We start from the raw sequence: 25286 nt of genomic DNA, 5'->3' as shown, positions 1-25286 counted from the left end.
GTAATATTTTACAAGTACTAGGTGTCCATGCACACGTTATCACCGATTGCGACAAATTGCACTCGCCAACGTCTAAAGGAAGAATCGATATACTTCTTTTCTTTAGCTCACAAAGCTATGGAAGCCACACTCATACATTTTTCTTTAATTTTTGGCAATTTCAAAGGCTTCAACGATTTCACGCGTAGCTGTGTCACGTGCCCTATAGAGAGTACGGATGTTTTGAAACACGGGGCGCAACCGCAGCTGTGACAGTGAAGGGCCAAATGACCAGATGCAGCTTTTTCTACGTTGTACTTGTGTTCCCTAAGTCTTTCGTTCACACACCTTCCGTATTGGCCTATGTACACGCAATCACAAGTCAAAGGAGTGCAATAGACAACACCACGACAACAATTCACGAATCTTTCTGTGGCTTCCATAGCTTTGTGAGCTAAAGAAAAGAAGTATATAGATTCTTCATGGTGACGTTGGCGAGTGCAATTTGTCGCAATCGGTTATGACGCGTCCATGAGCTGTGCTGTATTTTAACATGATCTTCTCCAGGTTTTATCGGTCTACAGTTATTGTATAAATAGCATGTGTGATCGCAAATAAAACTTTCGTTGCAAGTTAGCGCTGTGTGCGTGTCTCTCTCTCTTTATGTGTCCTTGTCGTGGTGCGCTATACCGATATAAAATGCTGAACTAGTTCGTGACGAAATCCGCCAAGCATTTTCTACCGCTGGTCCTGATGACGAGCACCGTCCCATGAGCTACGCCGCCGCTCTCCAACGTTCACCATCTGCTAGACCGCCGCCATGGGGCCAGCGCCAATCGCCCCTTGCTCACCGCCGCAAGAGCACACTGAGCCGACCGCCAAGCCTACCGTCATAACACCAGCCATCCACAGCAGCACCGCGGGCAACGTCGCAAAAGGGAATGCTCAGACGTCCACCGCTCCGGAAAACAGACGCGTGGCGCACAATCGACCGGCATCCACTAAACCGTGGAGGTATACTTGTTTCCCTCGCCGTTATCAACCCTCAATTTCAACCACCGTGATTTAGACACTTCGTGGTGGTGGTAGTGGTTAGAAGATGAGAAAAGGCACCTAATTTCTGCAACCCGGTCGAGAGCACGGCGCAGTGCCTGGACACTTCGTTTCGTGGCAGCTTATCGACACTCGCTTATGCTTCTCCCCTAATGCGAGGGCAACAGTGTCGTCATTCTTACACCGTGGACGTCACTGAGGGCGTCATCGAAGTGAATGGTAGATGCGCTGTTTGGGGCGTCGGTTTCCGTTTCACCAGCTCATTGGCCAGAACTCGTCACCCCGCGGTGATTACTAGAGGCCACCCTTCAACAAGTTTAAAGCGGCTGTGGACTATTCGTATATAGCAAGTACTATAATTCGCCCATTGGACTCGATCAGCTATTTCCACTGGTTAAAAAGTTAATTGTCCCGATTTCTGTAACTATTGCAGTAATTATTGATTGTATACACCTGAAAATGCCTTCTGTCAAGGTAAAGGGGACACCGAAGGTGCCTCCTTTCTGTGATTTTCAAATAACATTGCACACATTTCTTGAAACACCCTGCAAATTCCTTCGCTTCATGTGTTCGTCCCTTTACATTGGCATGACTGGAAAGGCACACCGAGCGATTTCGACAACTAGCGACATAACGCACAAGAAGAAACGCACTGAATGAAGAAACATGGGTGGACATAAGTTATCATTAAAAATTAAGAACAATATACACAGTAACAATATTTTTTTACAAGAAATGAAAAACTCTGTTCAGGCAATGTTTCACGCAGCAAACAAACACATGATATAGCGGATACTGTTGATTATCTTTTTCCATTGTCACGAAGATTATCCTGCGCATTACATGCCATATTATGTGCCCCAAGTGTTATTCAAAATTTGCTAGAGTTGTGACATGCAAATTTGGGTTGTCGCATTGCCATTCACATTTTTAGCATCCGCGAACCACGTCTGCAAGTGAAAAATGCCACCAAAAAGCAAGGAGTAGGCAACGGGAGAGAACGGAATCACTCAACCACGATGCGCAATACATCTCAATCAGTTGAACTAGCGCCCTTACAGCTGGACGAAAAGTAGAGCATTGTGATTTTACCAAAACCGTCTCTTTTGCTAGCCGCCACGGTGGTTCAGTGGTTATGGTGCTTCATTGCTGACCCGCAGGTCGCGGAATCGAGTTTCTGCCGTATTTTCAATGTGGGCGAAAATGCTTGAGGCCACATTGAAAATGTGCATCAGAACAAGGTGCACCAGAAACCACTCTTGTCAGGATTACAAAAATTGTACATATGTATCATTCGTCATATTTTACAAGTACTAGGTGTCCATGCACACGTCATCACCGATTGCGACAAATTGCACTCGCCAACGTCAAAGTGAAGAATCTAGATACTTTACTTTGACGTTGATGATTGATATGCGGGGTTTTAAACTTCACAAAACCACCATATCATTATGAGACACGCCGTAGTGGAGGGCTCCGGAAATTTCAACCACCTGGGGGTCTTCAACGGGCACCCAAATCTGAGCACACGGGCCTACAACATTTCCGCCTCCATCGGAAATGCAGCCACCGCAGTCGGGATTCGATCCTGCGGGTCAGCAGCCCAGTACCTTAGCCACTAGACCACCACGGCGGGGCAGTCATATTGTGGTTCTCACAATGGTCTCTCATAATCAACTTGTCGCCCACAGAAGATCACAGATACGGTGGAGATCAGTTTTTTTGTTGTTGTTTAATTCCTTTTGTGCTTGCGCTGATGACTTCATCTTTTCAGCGATTGATCGCCTTTGAGTTCATCTAGAAAATTCGCGTATAGAGCAGCGGGCTTGTGGCAGTCGCACTCGTTGTGGCTTTTGAAATGTTCGAGTGCATTCTCCAACGTGTGAACAAAGAGAGGACGAAGGCACCAAGACCCCTTGCCTGAACTTTTATTTCCAAAAAGCACACATGTCTTGCAGACAGCTCTGTCCTGAAATCAGAACACACCAGCTAGGAAAACATTTCTTGCCAGCGAGGTTGGAACTTCAGTTCGCGCTTGCCGGGGGAAGGCCGTAGTTAGCGCCTGGTTCCGATGGCGTCATTTGCAAACGTCGTCTTGCCTCGTCGTCTTGTGAATCTTGGCGCCTTGGCCCGTTAAACACGTAAAATAACGACCAATGTCGTTGTGAAGCATCGCAGTTTCTGTGCATACATCATGCTCCAATCGGTTTTCAGGAGTTCTTTCCGCACACGAGCCATATTCAGACAGTGCAGAATTACAGCTGGTAACCGTTTCTTCGGCTGCTGTAGCTTTTTCGCCAGTTGTCGATTGTGCACTGGAAGCGGCGTCACCTTTCAAGAAATAATCATCAAGCGTTATACGGCGTTTTGTCGCAGCCATCAAGCCTCACAGAAGGGCACCGATTGACACAGAACACGAACTACCCAGAAATACGTGCAGGCCGCGTATTTCAATAGGGTGACTTCGCATTGCTAGTAAGCAACACGTTCAGCAAAGTTCGGGCAGTGACACCGAATGCGAGAAACGAGAACTTTAGCGACGATACATGCCGGCTGGTGAAATTCCGCCTTAAACACTAGCGCTCGTTTCTCCCCTGGCGGAAAGATTCGCGGGTACACATTTCATCCTCTCCCCTTCAGGTACTTCAGGTACCGATAAGGTCGCGCTCGTCCTGCGCGCGAAACATCTCGTGTTTGTGATTGCGCCCCTGTGGAAGGCTGGCAGTTCCTGTATCGTTGTGATCCCATGCCACAAACGTGAATGAACGCGAAGGAGTTGATGTCAGCAAATTCCAGCGACTCGCATCAGAATGCCGGAAACAGACAACGGACAGGCATGAATGGTACACAGTACTACAGTGCACTAGTTCTTATAGTACACTCTAACAGTACAGCGTATACAAACAAACTCGTGTTGAATGCACTGGCAGTTCTCGTCGGAGTCTGAAAAATTGATTACGGTTCACTATGCTGTGGAGAAGACACCTTGCCGAAACGCCATCGTTTCAAGCAACAGAACAACGAAAGCTGAAAAAAAAAAAAAAACGGTGAACATTACGCATATTCAAGTTCTCTAGCACATACACGCAGCGAACAAGCTATTTCTCTGTGAGTAGGTATAGTCTAGCCCCAGGTGCATTTTCTATCGCGAGAACATTTCTCAACAATGATAACTTTGCTCTCACAGATTGCACGATAAAACCTCTACGATTGGAGTACTTCATTGTTATCAAAAGACGCAGTGCAACTGTAATGTCACCCGAGGTTGCGAGAAAGCTCGAAAAATAACGCGTGCGAAATCATGTTGCCGACGTGCAGCATCACTTAAAAAAAAATTACTTATAAGCATGCTTGGATGCGCACAGTAAAGTAAAATGTTGACTGAAAGCTATCACTGCGTCAGGGCTACTCGACATAGGGAGTTCAAGATAAAAATCATTCCCATAGGAATGCAGTCACAAACGTCCATAGTACGAAATTCGCTTAGTAAAATAAGAAAAACAGAAATGCAGATATGAATGTAAAAACAACATGCTGCGTATACCTCGAATCTCATTCCACGTTGTAAGCGGAGCCGTCCTTCACTTGTAAAAGGCGCTTCGCCCTGACTAGAACTACGCCATCCACGCTTCATTAACGATGTCTTCTCCGACCGGGCGAGTCGTCGCAATGATGCTTTTTCGAAGACTAGCTCATTCAATGGTGCGACGAGAGGCCGTTGCTCCAAACGGCAACTGTACATATCGTTTACTGTATTTTACTGCGATTACTTGATTATTTTCTCTTTCTTCACAAGCATATGAATGGGGGGGGGGGTGCTCATTACTGATATACATGTACACAATCTGCTCAAAATACCACCGATAATTACGTCACAGAAATAAGCCGATGCCTGTGTCCCCCCACCCCTCCCCCACCAGAAAACCAAATGGCAGCATATCCACGGGGTAAATGACGGAGAGTGGGGCGAAGCATCCGTCCGTTCATTCGTTCTTGCTTCTGTCCATCCATGCGTCCGTCTGTGTGACCATCCGTGCAGCTATCCGTGCGTCCGTCCATGCATCTGTCTGTGTGTCCGTTCGTCCATCTAGTCAACACTCCAAGTACCACCAGCTCTCATCTTTTCATCATATATGCGTTCGTCTGTGTGACCGCCCATGCGTCCATCCGCCCGTCCGTTCAGCCATTCATGCGTCCATTCATGTATCTGTCTGTGTGTCCGTTCGTCCATCTTGTCAACACTCCAAGTACCAGCATCTCGCATCTTTTCATCATATATTCCCCATATAGAAGCACCGCCATCCAGCGGACATTTCAAGGACTAAACGAGAGGTGGCACACGTACACTTTCTTACGGCTTGGGCGTCTCATCTACTCCCCACCTTTAACCACCTCGAGTTCATGGTATATACTAGTTCACTGTATTCATGGCAACGCTCGCTAAACCTTTTTAAAACCAAGGAGGTTACGCCCAGCGAGTATAACCTAGCAACCCTTTCTTGTCAGATAGTGCTCAATGTACATGCAAATGGCTGCTAATTGCGAATAAGAGACAGGAGAATTCAGCTTTTAGATAACGCGCACGCTGCAATTTTTTTGTTCTTGTTCAACAACGCACAGGAGAAATCCTCCATCGGCACCACCTTGCAGGTCAAAGCATAAGACTGGCTACGCACTACGACTACGACGAGGGACGAACGGGTGCCGCTTTAAGGAGCTTCGCCCCAAAAATTTCTGGCTACGCTCCTGCCATACAGCAAGCGTAGCGCTTTTTTAAAACTATGTTGCACGCTTTCATACAACGAACAAAATGCGCCTCCATCCGTTGCCAGGACTGCTAGAGCATCGCGGAGAGCGCAATGCTTGTAAGCTCTTCGTCGTTTGCCGCGTTAACCCAGCAGGCTACTCGCCGCATCTGTGCATGGCCTGAAGCGGAGAGGGCGTACTCTACAGCAAGCGGATCGACAGTCACAGTGTGCATCGAGTGAGAGAAGCGCTGCACGCAACTAGCCATGCAGTAAACCATATGGCTCTGTGCGACCGTACCACAGAACATGTCTTTCCTCCATGCCACAAAATACCTACCAGACTGCAGTGCGTTTAAAAAATGAAAAACTGCGCCATATTTGGCTTAGATGCAGGCCGCGGAACAACTGTGTCACGGACAGCCGATTGTATCCGTTTTGTCGCAGTACCAAACTGTGTATCCTGGACCCCACAGTAGTTTCGAAATGCTCTTCGGCGTCGCCACCACGTGCGATTATGCAAAAGTCAGCAACTTTTCTGCACTTGGGCAAAAAGAGAGAAATGGCTTTGCGGTGGGCACTTCAGACAATATTTCCTATGGCACTGAGTTTCTTCCTTTGTTGGCAGCAATGGCGTATGTCAGGAGATACAAATTAGTAGCTAGTGGTTAATGTGCGTTCACTGCATAGTTATATCGCCGTTCTGGGCAGGTACATATTAACGGAATTTCACTGTACTAAATGTTGGGCTTTTACGTCCCAAAACCACAATTATAAGAAACGCAATAATGGGTAGTACTTCAGAAATTTTTACCACCTACACAAGTGTTCTTTGCATTTCACCCTCACCGAAGTGCGGCAGCAGAGGCTGGGAATCGAGCCTGCGCCTTCAAGCTTAGCAGCATGGAAACCCTGCCTGATGAGTCACCTTGGCGGGTCACCAGCACCAATGTGAAGGTAGCAATCAGCAGGTGTAGAGGGAGAACTAATGATTTAGAACCCAAGTGGTGATTGCTTAGTTTTATTTATATATAATACCATGAGTTTGAATTCCTTGTACAATAGCAGACACAAAGCTTAAACAACAGCACTAGGCTCAGTGAAATAAAACGTACATAATGGTGCACAATGATTTGACCCTTCAATATTTACGGTTGTAAAGGAAGAGAAACAGATTCATAGACATGACCAAATACTTCTGCATGTGGATTAAATAACAGGCCTGAAGAGAATGCATTAACTACCGATTATCAAGAAACAAAAGCAGTTGAGTTGCAAGCCGAAGAGATACTGAAAATGACACTTTCATTTTGAAGACGCAGGTGCTAACTAGCTTTTTAGTGCCAACCAACACTGCAGTCAAGCAAACTGCACTCCATGGTGTGAAATGCTGCACCATTGAATTTCGCAGCAAGCTATTCCCAGGCCTACAAGCAGAGCAAGAACGAATGACTGCACGGCAAACTGACTGCTCCAGACGAATACTGCAATTTGACATTACACGGGCCACACATCTGTGCTTTCAGTGTTCCTTGATTGAGCTAACGCTGAGCATTGAGTGTGAGAAAGGGGAAAAAGGAGGGAGGAGGAATAGTAGAAAAAAAAGTAACTGATGGTCAAACTAACGCTATGTACTTGAGTAGGAGGGGTCTGTTCCAGCTGGTACAATAACTTTCTGTTCCAGGACCTCAGGTAATTCCTGTTTTGAGCGGTCAAAAAACACATGTTTACAAGTGCTCAGTTGATGGCACATGTGGCGAACTCAAATAAGAATTCCAGATTTGAAGAACGAATTTGTTATATTCATGGTGTTTCATTGGAAGTGGATAATTACACATTAAAGACCTCCATGCCATCATGAAAAGCCTAAAAATATGATCATACACACACACACATACAAACACACACTATGCATCAAACTTTCACCCTTCACTTTCGACAAGCAATGAACTTATGTAGCACTTTCACTTCGTACACAATACTTGCTGTCAAATCAAACAAACAACCCAAAAGAGAAACTACCCCTAACTCTCACTATATAAGCTAAACTTTTTTTATTAACTTTCAGCACACACCTTCAAGTAAGCTGTCACACAAAGTTGAAGAAACAAACTAAAGAAAAAAAAGCTGTGCTACAAAATGTTTCATGGCGATGAAGATACTGCCTCCTTTAGAAACTTCCGCACACATTCAGTATCCCTAGCGATCCACGCCGCATTCAGCCTGATGTTCTCCAGGGACTGCTGGACGACACGCTCCACACCAGGAAAGTAGTTCTGGCTGAAGAACAACTGCAGTGTCAGGAAAGCTAGTCAGAATTCATACCAGGTACTCAGCATTCCTTTACTTATTTCCAAATATATTCAAACGAGGATGAATGCCTCAAGCAACTATTTCACCAACTTATGAAACTAACAGACAATGAAGGAAGGTATTCGGGACATTACTCGTATGTTTTCTCAATACTAGTAGTGTAGGAACGAGGTCCATACCAGTGCCAAGTTGAATTTTCATCAAATTTGTTCCTTTGCTTTCATGTCACACTCCACTAAAAGTTTAATAAATGTTGTGTTCCAAGCACCCCTGTGTCACGAGCGAGCATCCGAACCCGCGAAGGACCGGTTGATGAAACTGCTTCCAGATGTTGACTCCTCCCCTTCCCCCGCTCGGCGCAAACGAGCCACCGTCGTTTCCCCCGGCAGTTCGGCCGCCGCCTCCATACGAATAGGAATAAACTTGTTTTTAACCGTTCGAGGCTGTCTGAGCTTTATGGACTACCGCGACCGACGCGTACGTCTATGGGCCGAAGACAACACCGGACATAACAGTGGCGACCAGGAAGTGAATTTGGACCAACGCTACGCAACGATATTGACAAGCTACAAGCTATGGCTACGCACGGGCTCCCAAATCGGCTACCCGTATTCAACGGCTCATCATGGTCATCGTGGTTTGGACGCCTGCAATTTTACTTCGAGGCTAACAACATCACTGATGCAGCAATGAAGAGGGCCAACCTGCTAAAGCTGTGTGGGGAGCAGACATACAACACAGTCTGTGCCCTGATTCAGCCACGCACTCCAGCAGCCGTTGACTACGACGACATCGTAGCAGCGCTACAAGAGCACTATGACCCAAGGCCATCGGAGGTCTACTGTCGAGCCCGCTTCCAACGGCGAGACCAACTGGAAGGCGAAAAGGTGGCCGAATACGTAGTGGCTCCCAAAAAGCTCGCTGCTGACTGCAATTTCGGGACGTTGACCGCGACAGCTGCAGCTACTGCGCAGGAGGGAGGATCGACTGCCACACCAGCTAACACCACTATGCTCCCCTTGGACGTTATGTTGCGTGACCGTTTTGTGTGCGGACTGCGTGACGCAGGCCTACAACAACGCCTGTTCGCGGAGACGGGTCTCACCTTCTCCAAAGCCTACCACATCGCCCAACGAGCGGAGAGCGCCGGTCACCAGCAGAGGGATATTCGACGGAACATCGAGCCGGTGCATCACACCAGTCAGCAGTCAGGTCATTCCACGTCTAAGGCGAAATCAAGCAGAAAGACACAGCGCTGTTGGCGATGCGACGACATGCACGATCACCAGGTATGTCGATACAAGACAGCGACCTGCAATTTTTGCCAAAAACTGGGACACATTGAAAGGGCATGCATCTCGAAGCGCAAACAACTCAGACCGAAGACTTCAGTGCAACGGAACAACAATGTCGACGCACAGGAGGGCCAGACGCAAGATACAAGCCGAACAGCACTAACGTCATCGGCACTATACGACTTAAACGCCGTTTTGAACCTCGGAACGAGACCGAAGATTACAACTGAAATTATGGTACACCAGCGCCCTATCAGGTTTGAGGTGGATTTTGGAGCAGCATGTACGCTCATCAGCGAGGACACTTTTCGCGCTACTTGGCGTGAGAACCCGCCAGCTCTCCAGCAAGACGACACGCAGCTGAGAACGTGGTCCGGACATTCCCTTTCACTGCTGGGCTGTGCCAACGTAGACGTGTACTACAACGGGCAGACCCATCAGCTCCCCTTGCTAGTCGTCCACGGTTCTGGATCAAGCCTTTTAGGACGAAATTGGTTCACCCCCCTTGGAGTGGTCATTGGCGGAGTTCACCACACACTCAGTTATCCGTCAGTGGAGCAGCTTCAAGATAAGTACAAAGCGGTTTTCTCCGAAGAAATACCAGGGAACAACGGACCTCCAGTCACACTGGAGCTGCGGGAGGATGCGACGCCGAAATTTTTGAAAGCTAGGTCGGTGCCTTTCGCCCTAAGAACGTCAGTCGAGAATGAGCTTGACCGACTGCAGGAACAAGGGATCATCGAATCGACGCAACATTAGGAATGGGCTACACCACTCGTTGTCGTCCGAAAAAAGAACGTTATCCTACGCCTCTGCGAAGACTACCGGAGCACTGTCAACCTGGCGACAAAAGCATCTTCCTACCCACTGCCGACACCGGAAGAGGTTTTTAGCACGCTTCGTGGTGGAAAAATCTTCAGCACCTTGGACTTGACACAAGCCTACCAGCAGCTGAAGGTGAGCGAATCAACGTCTGAACTGCTCACAATAAACACTATTAAGGGTCTTTAGAAAGTTAAAAGGCTACCATTCGGAATATCTGCAGCGCCAGCAATCTTCCAGAAATTTATGGAGTCTACACTTAGCGGGATCCCAGGTGTTTGCGTCTACTTAGACGATGTTATTGTCGGTGGCGCCTCCAATGAAGAGCACACAGAACGCTTGGAGCTCATTTTGGAAAGGCTAGCAAATGCTAATTTGCGCATGTGTTTTTGCGGTGCCTGAAGTGAAGTTTCTTGGACATCAAATTGACGCGCAGGGATCCATCCCACTGAAGACAAAGTGCGTGCAATCACCGAAGCCCAAGCGCCTACTAACAAGCAAGAACTGCAGTCGTTTTTGGGGCTATTGACGTTCTACGACCGGTTCTTAGAACATCGAGCTACAGTGGCCAACGATCTATAGCAGCTCCTGCAGAAAAAAGTCCCATGGACTTGGTCGCCTCGCCACCAAGAGTCATTTGTTGCCCTTAAGCAACTACTTCGCAAGTCTACTGTTCTGCGACACTACGACGAAAGGAGACCCCTACTGCTAGCCTGTGACGCATCACCATACGGAGTGGGAGCAGTCCTCTCCCAAGTTGACGACCAGGGACGGGAAGCCCCGAACGCTTTTGCTTCGCGCACCCTATCACAGGCAGAGAGGAATTATTCCCAGCTAGATAAAGAGGGACTTGCCATCGTCTACGCAGCAGATCACTTTCGGCAGTACATTACCGGCAGGAAAGTGACTTTCATAACAGATCACCGGCCCTTATTGGGTATTATGGGTCCCCAGAAGCCAATGCCACAGACATTGTCGCCGCGAATGACACGATGGTGCATCAAGATGTCGGCGTACGATTACGAACTCGTACATCGCACTGGGAAGAAACACCAGAATGCCAACGCACTAAGCCGCCTGCCGCTAGACACCACAATAGATGAACCACCCCCGCCGAGTGATATACTCATGTTCGAGGTGCTGCCGAACCCTCCGCTAACAGCTGACACGGTAGCAGCATCAACACAGGAGTGCACTGTCTTGAAGGAAGTCTACGCAACTATACAAGAAGGCAACGTGCAGAAGCTAAAGGGTGAACACTTCAACGCTTACCGCAAGCGAGCTGCGGAGTTGAGCACTCATCGCGATTGCGTCACCTTGGGATCAAGAGTTGTAATTCCAGCGGCACTTCGCGAACAGGCCATGTCCCTTGTCCACGCAGGTCATCGAGGCATTGTTGCCATGAAAAAGTGCGCCAGAAGTTATATGTGGTGGCCTGGTATCGACCATGATATAGAATCAACAGTTCACGATTGCCAGCATTGCCAAGGCAACCACAGAAGCCCACCAAGAGCCCCTTTTCCTGAATGGGAAAGACCAGACACGCCTTGGCACACCCTGCACATTGATATTGCTGGACCTATCGAAGGGTGTTAGTTCCTGGTGGTTGTAGACGCATACACCAAGTGGCTGGAGGTAAAACAAATGGCTACAACTACATCGGCAGCAGTTATCGACACTCTGCACTCGTTGTTTGCAACGTTTGGCCTACCGCGCAAGGTGGTCTCGGACAACGGCACTCCGTTTGTGTCCACGGAGATTCTCAAGTTTTACAGCGACAACGGCGTCTCGTCTGTTACATCAGCTCCTTACCACCCGGCTACGAACGGACAAGCCGAGCGCTACGTGGCTGAGCTAAAGCGCGCCCTTACTAAAGACCAGACTGGGACAATGCAACGCCGTATCGCGCGCTTTCTCTTCAGATAGCACAACACCGCTCAAAGCACTACTGATCAAACGCCAGCGAAATTGATGTTCGGACGAGAAATGAGAACCCAGCTGACAGCAATTGTCCCGGAGCCCTCAGCGAAAGCACCGTCGGAGAAAGCAAAGCTCCCGCATAGCAGGAGAATTGAAAGTGGACAGCGCATATACGCCCGCCAGTTCCACAGAAAGCCCGGCTGGGTTGAAGCGACGGCACTCAAACGCATAGGTTTGCGGTCATGGCTCGTCGACATTGGTGGAAAGGCCACACGCCGCCCCCTTAATCAGCTACGCCGTTCAGGTAATTTGCCAAGGGAACCTCCCATTCAAGCAGCCACCTCGACGGAAGCTTCGTTCCACTTAGCCTGGCATCTCGCACCAGATGAATCGGCGCTGCCGCCCGCCGGCCCTGAACACAAGAGAAACGACACCTAGCGAGCGGAGGCTTCTCTTCCTAGTGCGCCCAGAGCGTCCACGCGCCCACGGCGGTCCCAGATCGCTTCCAAGCGACAATCTAAGGAGGGAGGAGATGTTGTGTTCCAAGCACCCCTGTGTCACGAGCGAGCATCCGAACCCGCGAAGGACCGGTTGATGAAACTGCTTCCAGATGTTGACTCCTCCCCTTCCCCCGCTCGGCGCAAACGAGCCACCGTCCTTTCCCCCGGCAGTTCGGCCGCCGCCTCCATCCGAATAGGAATAAACTTGTTTTTAACCGTTCGAGGCTGTCTGAGCTTTTTGGACTACCGCGACTGACCGACGCGTATGTCTATGGGCCGACGACAACACCGGACATAACAATAAACATACAAGTAATGTCCGTGTACCTTTCTAAGCTTCACTGCCTGCAAAAAATAATAAATAAATAAACCTTTGATCAATATTCTAAAGCAAGCTGTACTCAGAAAAACTTGGGAGGACGCTTGAGTTTTCCACTCAAGGGTAGAATGAGTTAGCTTAATTGGGCCCTGTGAGCATCGCCTTCCCAATCTGCTAAATCTCGTCCAGTTCGTGGTGGATGTCTCAACCTTGCCGCAAAGAAATGAACATGTGCGCATGCAATACTGCCCGTTTCAAGCTATTCTAGAATGCCTACAGCAAGTACAGTTCCAGTATGCCCACTACATACTGTAACTACTCAAATCTAACGCGTACCTTTTTTCCAGTTAAGCGAGTTCATAAATCGCATGCGCGTTAGAATCGAATATGAAAAAAAAATTGAATACGGTCATTCTATTGCCATGGACATTTCCAAAATGGCCGCCCCCTACGTGCGTCGGCATGGCGCGTCGGCCATTTCTGCCTATGTGTTTCCCATGTGCGGCACTTCGTACGTGTGCTGAGGAGTTAGTCACCTTGTGCATTAGCATCGACAGCATGAAAGGGCCGATTCCAAAAACTCAACGAGTGCACCACAATGCCGCTTTTAAAAGAAAAGTCTTCGCGTGTGCCGAAACGGACGGAAATCAGGCCGCATCGCGGTCGTTCAGAGTTCCCGAAACGTGCGTGCAGGACTGGTGGAAACAAAAGCGGAAGATTTTTGACATCAAAGATTCACGCAAGGGCTTCAGTGGACCACAGCCGGATCAGTTTCCGCAAATTGAAGAGATGCTCGGCGAGTATATGATTGAGCAGTGAGCGGCACAGCGGCCCGTGACGATAGAACTGCTCCAAGTGCAGGCTATGCAGTTAGCCTTAGAAAAAGGGCTAATGCGGAGCCAGTTCAAAGCGAGCAGGTGCTGGCTAACTAACTTTATGAAGAGGAAAGGCTTTTCCCTCCGAAGACGAATGGGCATATGTGAAAAGTTTCCGGAGGAGTACGATGAAAAGCTTCAGAGTTTTTAGAGGTTCGTCCTAAACTTGCGGCATAACAACGGGTACCTGCTTGGGCAAATCGGGAATGTCGATCAGACGCCTCTTTACTTCGACATACCTGGCATCACAACCGTCGAGAAGAAAGGGGCGAAGCAAGTTCGCGTGCTGACATCGGGCCACGGTGAAACTAGAGTGACGGCAATGCTCCGTTGCACGTCAGATAGGTACAAGCTTCCCCCGTACCTCATACTTAAACGGAAGACGCTCCCGAAAGGAGTCGTTTTCCCATGTGGTGTGATCGTGCGGGCCAATGAGAAAAATGGGTGCGCGTTGCAATCGGTGTCTTACTTTTTTTTTTTTCTTCGTGGAAACCGGGTGCGCGTTACAATCGAGGGCGCGGTAGAATCGAGTAAATACAGTAATTTTTTGTTTGCAAATCAGCACAAGGTTTGCAGTCATGAATAATGCTGATTTTTCGCTCGCAACCAATGAGGTCAATGCATATTCCAACACTGATACCAGAATTCTGCAAAACAAAATAGTTTGTGCTATTGCGTTTAAAAAAATGTGGTATGCCTTTTGTCAATTCAAGCTGCACCAGAGGATATTTACCAATACTATTATTACTGCTACGATCATACTGATTATAATTGTACAGCATATAAAGCACTCTAGTTTCTTACTGACAAACAACACCATCAAAAAAGTTCTGCAGTACTTCCTGCAAATGACGAATAACTACCATAAAATGCCGAACAAGCCCCCCCCCCCCCACCTATTTCGTGAGATCTTAAAAAAGCACCAAGGAAGCACCAATGACTGATCAGGGACCAGGCGGGTGCCCACTCCCAAATCTGGTCAGATTATCTTTCACTGTGTGGGTTAAAGAGGGGCGGGGCGTTTACTCAGTAAAAAAAAAATGAGAGACTGACAGGCTGCTAGTTGGTAGCACAAGAAGGGACACAGCCCTGTGTCCAGTCTTTCTTTTGCTGTCTATGTGATTTTTTGCACTACTGCCTGAATTAGGCGAGGAGCTGAAGATCTTGATACCTGCTCTATACGACATCATCCTTAAAGGGACACTAAAGGCAACTATTAAGTTGACATTGATTGTTGAAATAGCGGTTCAGAAACCTCGCAGTGTTACTTTTGTGCCAAGAGAGGACTTATTTTGAAAATAAAATCACGTTTTAGTGGCCTGCATCAGCTTAGCGCACATCAAACTACCCGCCTCAAGAAGCGGTCCTACTCGCGTCACTGTTGCCATGCACAACGCTGCCCGGCTTTACCGCGGGGTTGCCGACACTAGTAGACAGAACGAGAGCAGCAAGAGCCACATCAACAACAACGGCTATTGATCGGTTTCCTGCCATTGGCTCCGAAATGGCAGACATGTTTTGGTTCAACTGCGCCCCGCTAGATGGCACGACCTGTCCAGCGTAATTACGTAAAAATTGAATTTTCGAACCACTCGCACCATTGCCCATAGTAAAGTATGGTGGTTCTTTTTTTCATGAATCAAACAGGAATGAACAAGCAGCATTTTATTGCATCTCTTAATGCATATAACGTTTTTTTTTTTATTTAGTACAGCTAGATCGATTATTAGTGATTAATTCTAGATGGCTCGTCTGACTTCATCGGTATCATTTTGAGAATGTCCTACTGCGGCACATGTATTCTTGTGCATTTAGTTCAATTTCTTGGTAAGTACAACACTGCTGTTGATAATATTGTCGTTTTAGATGTCGTCCTACATTGAGTTTTCACTCTGACGTAAATTGTTTGACTTTAGTGTCCCTTTAAACACCTGCGGCTCTTAGGACTTGTTAAACAAGTCCACAAAAGCTTTATTGCTATTGGTTGGATTTATTTTTAAATCAATGTTTCAGTGCATCTTGTAAAGGCAAATCATAAAATTCATGTCAGCTACATTGGCTCTTCCACTCATGACCAGCAGGTCACAGCAACAGCACCCATGAGTGCTGTTGGGGTGATCTTATACTAAACTAACCTTATACTATGAATTTACACTAAAATTCCAACCCCCCCCCCCCCCAAAGCAATATTTAATGGACAAGAAAGCAATCCAACTTCATCAAAAGAACACTCAAGCGTTATTTACTTGTCTTTGCAAACTCACCTCTATCTCCAAAGCTTTCTCCTCAGTTGCAAAATTTTCAGTGATGCACTGAAAAATATAATAGCCGCAAAATTTTCAGTGAGGCACTGAAAAATATAATAGCCATACAATGTTGTAGACTAATCACAAGCAAACTGTATTTAGAGATCCACATTTGATTTTTTGCTGTAATAACTATGATAAACAAAATTTAATAGAAAGCATCAGGTTAGGGCACACATTTATTTCCCACTCAGGCACATGTGAAATTTTAAAATATTCTTGCCACATAAGCAGTGAACCAATGTGAACAACTATCTGTTGCAGTTGAAAGGGAAATTTGAATGCCAATGGCTCGGGCAGAAGAGCTTCAATTTAAGACTCATAATGATTCCAGAGAATTCATACTGAGATACGTTGCTGTTTGGGCAAGTTAGCATTACGTATCTATAGCCTATATTATAACCACACATGTGCTACTTCCCCAGCTAACAGTTGATTTATGAGTGAATGCATAAAAGCATTATCTGGTCAGAAAAAACGGGACCGCTTGCTCTTTGTGTGCTATGTGTAGTAGCTCATCTGTTTCTTTCTTAAATTGTACATAGGCATAGAAAAAGCTCTTTCAACTGCCTGCAAGAGGAAGTACAGCAATGGCTGACCTCGAGTTTTATACTGTAGAGAGCCAAGAGTACTGTACCATTAAACCTTTCACTGCCTATCTTTAGGTAACTCGGACAACAACACATGCCCAAGCTTTGCCTATCCCGAGCATACTCGTTATTCACTTCCCACCACTTGTGAGACAAGTCTTGTGAAAAAAAAAAAATAATGTGGGCATGTAACGCTAGTTTTGGTGCAGAGACATAAACAAATGTAGGTTGCAGTAATATTTTTCACAACAGACCGAGCGCATGTTTCGACATCAGTGTTGATTCACATCTCTTTACAGTGTCTCAGCAGTGCAGCCATGGCAAGTCAGTGTGCCGTGTGCACGCCATTTGTTGGACGAAGGAAGTCAAGGGTTCTTAATTAATCTACACTGCAAATTAAGAAGAGAATAAGTGGTTTTGTCACTGAATAAGTGGTAAGATATTTTGTTAAGCAGTTAGGTGCTTGTACTTTTTTATAATTGTTAATTCGCTAGAAATGAGTGCGACTTTCATTTGATTACATAATACTCAATAAAAATATTTAACAGCCAAATATCACGCATTTTTTGGGGGGGATAATGAAAACACAACGTGATCTGTCCCATACGTGGGACACTGTTGCACCGAAGAGTACACCTCCAATCTGAAGCTGTTTGTATGCAACTGAGCACTGCCTATATGGCGATAATTTCTCCAGCTGGCCAAATTAAGCTTCACGCATTGAGAATTGAATGTCATGAAATGTAATTTCAAACAAATGTTGCATTCCACAGCAACTATGCAGCATGATGCGCAGGAGCATCCTATTTGTCACGTCAACACAACTGGAACCCCGACCTCTCCAGTGGAGGCCCTCATGCCCAATAGCAAGGGGTGGGAAGAAGGAAGGCAGGAGGGTAAAAGCCTATTAAAAACAGGCCTATCAGTGCTGCTTTTTTGACCCAGCCTTGCACAACTTAGTGCAAGTTGCACTAATTTTGTACTGCTGTATTATTTAGAAATTCTTCCTACACTTCCTATGCAAATAAAAAGCCTCTGGTGACTACAGTCGCCGCCCGTTTATTCGGACATCTTCATGGCACCGCCACACTCCCCATTGATCCTAATGTAAACTCACGACCAAAAATTCGGACGCCCCACTTTGCGCCATTCGCTTATTCGGACTCCGTTTGACTGACCGGATGCGTCGCCGTAAGCCATTACACGCTGAGAGCGACGATAACAATACGTTTGCTAGGTTGCTGGCACTAATATACTGCACTAGCTATGGATGGATGCCTGGCCAGTGTCAAAATGCATGCAGAAATCGCCCTTGCCGATATCAAAGGCTATGTTTGGCGACACTTTTTTTTTTAGCCAGTCGAGCGGCCAAGCTAAGCCACCTACAGAGTCTGTTTGCTGTGGTGTTTGTCAGCGTCAGCAGTGTCAGTCAGCTGCTTTTGCGGCTAGGCCTGATTCGTCTTGTCTTGTTCTCGCTCACTTGCGTGTTCCGTGGCGTGCTGAAATGGCTACAACGCCACCCATTGCTGCGCCATCGGGAGTGAAGAAACGTGGCCAACGTGGGAGCTACAAGACGCTCACGATGACGAAGAAAGCGGATATAATACGCCAGGTAGAAGGCGGCCTACCTCAGTCTGAAGTCTGAATTTTCTATTTCCAAGCAAATCGTCTCGGAAGCGTGCGTGTGTGCAGACATGTCAGTTTTTTCGGGTGATAGGGTCTATAAAAGTACTTTTTTTTTCGAGTGAATCCATTTTTTCGGGCTCCCGATTATTCGGACGTTGTGGCGGTTCCCGTCGAGTCCGAATAAACGGTCGGCGACTCTATACCTTGCTTAAAAATACGTTTTGATGACAATACTATTGCACTATCGAGCTGCTTCTTTTGCGAACATCTGTATTCTGGCCAACAATTTTGTTTCGTGGTCAGCTATGCATACAATGAAGCTATTTCAGTTTTCTTCAGCTTTTCATCGAAAATCGATGATTGGCAGCGGCTGTAACTTTGGTAGAAGACGACAACTACAGTCCATGAAGCATATGACGTCGACACGCCATGACGAAGTGCTCGCTAGCAGAGCGTGGAGTTTATAGCCGGCAACTCTTAGGGACCACCGCGGCGGGGCGAGAGAATTACCTCAAAATGAAAATTCAAGAAACTGCATTTGAAAGTTATAAACATATTTACTCATGATTACACAGTATGATTTATACAAAACTTTGTGAGAGCATAGAAGTGACACAGCTAAAGCACTTAAAATTGTCCTGCTCCATATGTAATTCCTTCTCGCCGCTTGAGAAGGGAGTCATCGAGGCGTGCTTTCTTCGCCACGATGCGACGATGAGCCCTTGCCTCAGCTGTTTCACATGCGGACATTCTTTGGACTCCCCTCTAGTCGCGGGATTGGCCCAGGGTGATCAGTTGATCTGGTGGCAGTACACTGAGCTCTTGTAGCACGTATTCAAAGCTTGAATGTCTTTTATTAAACCACAGCACGGCCATAGCAGCTGCAGTTTCCACTGTTGTTCAGGAGGCAAACTTCACCTTCAGACACAACAACCAGATTTTCCTGTTCAAAGATTCTGGAGCATTTTGGGTCTTTCCTTGAATACAGCAAACCAGCAACTTTCATCTGTGAGGCGCTTGTAAATGGGAAGCACAGTCGATCCTTGAGCCTTGGTCGAGATTGGCGTCCGGTCGGGTGGGGCCTCCCCAAGGGCTTCGGCTTGCCTATGCTTGCACCAGGAAGCCACCCCTTCTGGACAGTATCGGTAGCTGCCTGCGGTGTTGCTCGATGATGAGTCGAAATACGAGGCCCAGATGGCACCATGCCTTTTCAGAATATCACCCCTGCTTTTTGTGATTGCAATACAGTAATAGTTCTGCAGCTTCTGAATTATGCCATGTGTCAGCTTTTCTTCTCGTGGAAGTCGTGTTGGCAGTTTCCGAAGAGCAGTGCCTAGACGCTTGGCCACATGGTTTGTGCACTCCTTCTTGTCCACGACAACTTCACCATTTACCTTGGCCTCAGCGACAGCGGTGTAAGCTTTGCTGTCCCCATCACTGAGGAACTTGGTGAAGCGCAATGGTGTTGTGTATGAGGATGTCCTGCCCCATATGCGCAAAGCTGCCTCAGTCTCCATGGCATGAGAGGAGCACTCTGTATTTTTTTCGCAGACAGGTGTGTGGAATGCTTGCCGAATTTCTTCCTTAGCACCCCAGTCCTGGTGCCAGCTACAGGCGAGGCAGTAATTCGACAGTACCTCAAAATCTAGGCACAAACCAGTGTCCACAGACACAACAGCGCCTATGCCATTGTGGCTCTTGTGCCTTCTTTTTTGCCATGTGCCATCATACATGACAGCAACATCAGCCCCATCCACTTTCTCCTTAGTTGTTATCCTCGCCTACGCCAGGTTTTTTCGCACAGCTTTGGTAGCTGCAGCATGAACTTTTTTACCAATTGCAATAAAAGTCTTGTGATGCATGAGTGTTGGCAGTCCAAGAGTAGCGCAAGAACGAGACAGCTGTTCATGCCAGATGCCTATTGCACGCGCAGCCACAACTGCTTTCACATTGACGGTGAAGCTGTCACGCGAGCTGCCGCTTCGGTAGCTACAGTCATCACCAGCATCGGTGGGCTGTCCTTCCAGCACAACACGCTGTGAACTATGCACGGCAGAAACCACCGACTCAGGACACTCACTGTTATCGCAGTACAGCTAGAGGAACGAAGAGAGGCCCTCGCGCTTACTTGTGGTGTTGCAGGCAACGTGTCCAGCGGTGTGGCATGTTGAACAAACAGCACGGCTTACCATCGATGTCAGTGCACCGATGTCACAAAATACTCCGCTCACAGAACCACCGACACTTTTTCTTCTCTCGCTCTCGAAAAGTTCACATCTTTTTTTGAGATGCGCTGGTGAACTTGATTACGACGTCGATTTCTTCGAAGTTCCCACAAGCCGCCATATCCCCGCTGCCTTGATTAGGCCTAGTGGCTGGCGGCTCGCTTTCTTCTACCGCTGCTTTGCGCTTCTGCTTATGTCGACGCCCTCAGTACTTGTTCTTGCTTGCAAACTTCGGGCTCGAAAGTCTCGCTTCTTCGAGGGATCCATGGCAGACTCAGAAAAACATAGAAACGCACATTAAGTGCCGGTCGTCGCAAGCGCTCAGCGAGCGGGGTCGATCAGATGTAGCCAATGACAGCCTCAGTAGCGTACCAAGTGACCAGTAAAGATGCCCGATGCGGCTGCAGATTGGCTAAAAACAGACTTGGAAGGGACTGTATTGTGAAATTCCTTGCCAAAACATGAAAGTAGGGGGATGCCTGTAAACTAGAAGGAGGCGTGGTCTATGTCACCGAACAAACTGTGATGGCGGACGTCATCGTTTTGCAGAGTGGCGAATTTTAAAGACAGCCATCGCATGGATGAATTCACGACTTCAGGAGCTACCTTCACTAACGCAGATCGATTTTTTACCCCTTTCTCGTTCCAATTCAGCTGTGACATTTGGGGAAATGATAGTTGAATGATCAGAAGTGATTTTAGGAACAATATCTCAATAGTAGAAATTTTCGCAAAAAACTTGATTTTTCGACGTGCATCTCCCTTTAATATCATGCCTATCAGCCATCTTGTGTAGGAGGAAACCCTGTTGACTAAACTTGGCAGCCCCGACTTTCACAGGCACTTAGCTTTTGAGACAGCTTTCAAGACTACCAGCATTGACGTCGGCACAATTTTGTATTGAGGGGTGCAAGCTGTGTTGCACTTCAACTTGCTGGGGCAGGGGGGGGGTGTCGCTCGAGGGGGCAGGGTGTCTACTGAGTTGACATTTCTAAATTCCCCGAGATTTTAAGGTTTTCCTCAAGTGCTCTTGCTAAAATCCCTGAACGAAAGATGGACATTTTATGTCAAGACAGGCTGATACCATGTCACCTGATGATGTCACTCTCATATGCTATTAATAAATAAAAAGGACTTCATTCCATTTCATTGTACTTTAGTAATTCCACTATACTATTCATTCCAAGTACAGAGAAAATTAGGCCTAACAAAGTAGGCAAAATAGGCAGTTTGCCTCGTTATATCGAAACTTTGTTTAACTGCAATGCTCGACCAATACAGTAGATCGAAAATTTTAACAGTGCGCTTGATTGGGCTTAGGCTGGTTTGTGCTCCATAGGAGACGACTAAAACAGCGCGAAGGACGTGAAAAATTTTTCTTTTTATAATCACTCTCGCTCAAACCGAGGTCCCGCTACCGAAATTCGTTACGGCAAGGTCCTCTTCGCCATGCCAGTGCGCCATGCATAAAGACGAAAAAATTACAGGATCAATGCAATGTGCGATTATGCCTCCTGCGGCTTGTCATCAAATTTGGGATGTTTATCCATTTGTTCTCCACTAAGTAGCAGGCACGACCACCATAAAATAAAACTAAAAAAGTTGCATGCTAGGGGAAAAAAAGTCGGTTTCAACACGAGGGCCAAGCGATGGGTGCGATAGCAACAAGCTGGAATGTCATACAGATAAATGCTAGCCGTTCCTCAGAAAATGTGGCCCCTGGAGCAAGCAAAGTGACCTACATTTCGACACATGTCGCTCTGCCACAAAAGGCACGCCTTTTAAATTTTGATTGACGTCGTCTGAGCTCGCGCTGGTTGCAACTGTTCAGCATGGCTTTGTGATTATAAGGCTTGATTAACGTTGTTTCGATTGTCAACAGCACTTGCTATCATACCGAAATAACATAGATACATAAAAAAAAAACTTTTTTTTTCAAGGACAAGTTGGGGGGTGGGTTCATTATGCAAGTGGGTTCATAACACGAGTAAATATGGTATATATTACAGCGGGGCAAGGGGGTGAGCGGGGAGTGGAGCAGACTGCTGAAATTCTCTTGAAGAGTCTGTATACCTGTTTTCATTCAATCTTATCTGACATACCTTGACAAGCCTTGCAATAAGGAAGCCAGAGCCATAGCGCTTCCTAACAGCATCCTTGTTGTTCTCGAAAAACCTCCATGTGAGGTCCCGGCCCACGGCAGTGATGGCACAGTAGATGATGACAAAGACAGCATCTTGCGACTTCACTTCGTCCTTTAGGTAAGAGCATAGACACTCAAAATAAGTAATATTGCTGTAAATGTGTACATATTTTTGTGATATGTATCTGTACAAATGAGAAAAGTTTTACCTGTTCACGGTAACAATCATCACTGGCATACTTCAAGTCTATGTTCAAGACCAGAAGAGGAGGAGCACAAAAAGGACACTAATATTTCTTTTTTATTGGATATGTAAGGCCATAGTGTGAGATGACAAGGGTAGTCTGTAATCTCTCCCCCTCACACATCGCTAGGCACACAGCTAATAAAAATTAAATTGCTATTCAACACAAGTGGTGAGGAAAGCTCTCATTTGTAATTATTCGAATACAATGTTTTGCAAATCTACTGTGATTATATTATGACTAACATCATTTTATGCAGTTGCATGGCTGTTGTGCACTAGAGGCAATGTACCGAATGGGCCAGGCTTCATAGTTCTCTTCTTGTTCTTGGCGAGCTTAGCAGCTTGCAACAATAATGTTAATGCACTAATGTTAATAATAATATGTTGAAACATTATTAACACTAAGTCCAGATTGCATCAAGAGAGAAAAGACTTTAGGTAAATATATGGCATATTGCAGCATTAGAGCTCTGTGTGTGCATTTATTAGCAAGGATGACAGCGTATGAGCATGCCTTTAAGACATGTTGCATGAAGGTAATAATAATAATAACTTCCTGGGTTTTATGCCCTTAAACTATGATATGATCACAAGAGATGTCATAGTGGAGGGCTCCAGAATTTTGGTCACTTGGGGTTTTTTAATATAAATCTAAGTACATGGGCTTCTAACATTTCGCCTACATCGAAAATGCAACCTCCACAGCCAGTTCCATGAAGGTCAGCGACCACTAACACGCACATGTTGCCAAAGCCTCCATCCAGCACACACTAAAGGCATGATCTAGACATTGCCACTACCAAACCAGACAAAACCAAACTCTTCCCACGCATACCAAACAATGCGCAAAGCAAGAAATGATTACCAAGGAGTAATTTAAACTGTTACACTCTGTTACTCTGCTTTCTACTTCTAGGTGTAAAGTAAGTGAAGCCCCACAATGACCACAGCCACCACGACAACAATGTAATTGACATCTACACTTGGCCATTTCTGCATTTTCTTCTTTTTGCTGTTGCAAACTTTAAATTCCTACCTCTTGATTGATTGATATGTAGGGTTTAACGTCCCAAAACCACCATTTGATTATGAGAGACGCCGTAGTGGAGGACTCCGGAAATTTTGACCACCTGGGGTTCTTTAACGTGCACCCAAATCTGAGTACACGGGCCTACAACATTTCCGCCTCCATCGGAAATGCAGCCGCAAAATTCCTACCTCTTGTGCCATGGTGTGGGACACAAGGCTGTGAAAGGAGTGAAGGGCCATCATAACTGCGGTAGTGCCACATAAGGGCAAAATTATTAGGCAGTGGTCTATTTGCCTCGTTCATCACCGATGATGGCACTCGGGCGACGTACTCCGTGGGATTGGGCTTTCGTTGTTTGCTAGGCTCTGGCTACAACAGCTGCACCATCATTATAGTTGGCTTGCATAGAACGGTGCTCCTTGCTCCTTGATTACTGGCTGCATTTTTATTTAGTTAAGTTTTACAGATGTCTGCCAACATTATAGGAGCTCAAAAAAAAAAAAAAAGACATGGAAAATAAAAGGTCACTGTGCCTTTCAGAAGATAACCTTGTCATAAGGAACGAGCATGGGAATGAGGCTATAATTTTTTACTGGCTCCATTGTTAGTTTATTGGCAAAAAAAAAATCACTGCATGCTCCTAAAAACAATAAAATAAATGCAGAAACACATGCCCGTTGTTGTGGAAGGAAAACTTTTCTTCTTAGATTTTAGCCTTACTGTTGTCATAGCAACCGGTGGCTCACTCAGACGCAGATGCTCTGGCTGGTGCAGTGGTGCCACTGGACCAGCCAGAAGAGGAAGACGTGCTGGTCCACGAAGCGCTAATTTTCACAAGCGCACCCACAGGCGTCAAAGGTTGCGAATTGTTTTTTTTTTCTCTGTCTGCGTGTGTAGATGTTTGTGTGCATTATGCATATGATTGGTTCTTGAGTGCGTACGTATTCATTCTATAGTGAAGATAAGAGGACGACAAAGCGCACGAGCAAGCAGCAAGCCTCAATGCCAGTTGTAGCACTGGTCTTGAGCGTACGCTTGCCCAGATTCAGGCTGCTTGACGCTCAGCGCTCTTTGACGCCCTACGCTTGACATCTCTTGACTTTCGCTAAGTCAACGTGTCAATAAACCACATCACAGTTCACTCATTTATGCCAGTTGATATCTTGTGGCAGCAAAAAGGTGAAAATTAAATTTTCCCGATGATCGAGCACTGCTCGTAGATATGAAGGCATCACATTGTGATAGAAAAAAATTCAGATAGAAAGCAGTGTTGGTGCCACACCGACACTTTCCATTTC

At 46.5% G+C, this 25286-nt stretch overlaps 1 protein-coding gene across 1 annotated transcript in view; it reads right to left on the bottom strand.

The window, feature by feature from the left end:
• Positions 1-7557: 7557 nt before the first annotated feature.
• Positions 7558-25286, bottom strand: part of Psa (puromycin-sensitive aminopeptidase) — an 87278-nt gene continuing 69549 nt past the window's right edge. Inside the window, exons 19-21 of the mRNA XM_037427139.2 lie at positions 22671-22823; positions 16086-16133; positions 7558-8068 (exon numbers count right to left, since the gene is read on the bottom strand). Coding sequence (XP_037283036.1) covers positions 7922-8068; positions 16086-16133; positions 22671-22823 — 348 coding nt within the window. The 3' untranslated portion in view covers positions 7558-7921. The remainder of the gene's footprint in view (positions 8069-16085; positions 16134-22670; positions 22824-25286) is intronic.

Source organism: Rhipicephalus microplus, chromosome X (assembly GCF_043290135.1).
Source record: "Rhipicephalus microplus isolate Deutch F79 chromosome X, USDA_Rmic, whole genome shotgun sequence".
Lineage (NCBI taxonomy): Eukaryota > Metazoa > Arthropoda > Arachnida > Ixodida > Ixodidae > Rhipicephalus > Rhipicephalus microplus.
This window is presented reverse-complemented; position numbering and strand designations above follow the sequence as displayed.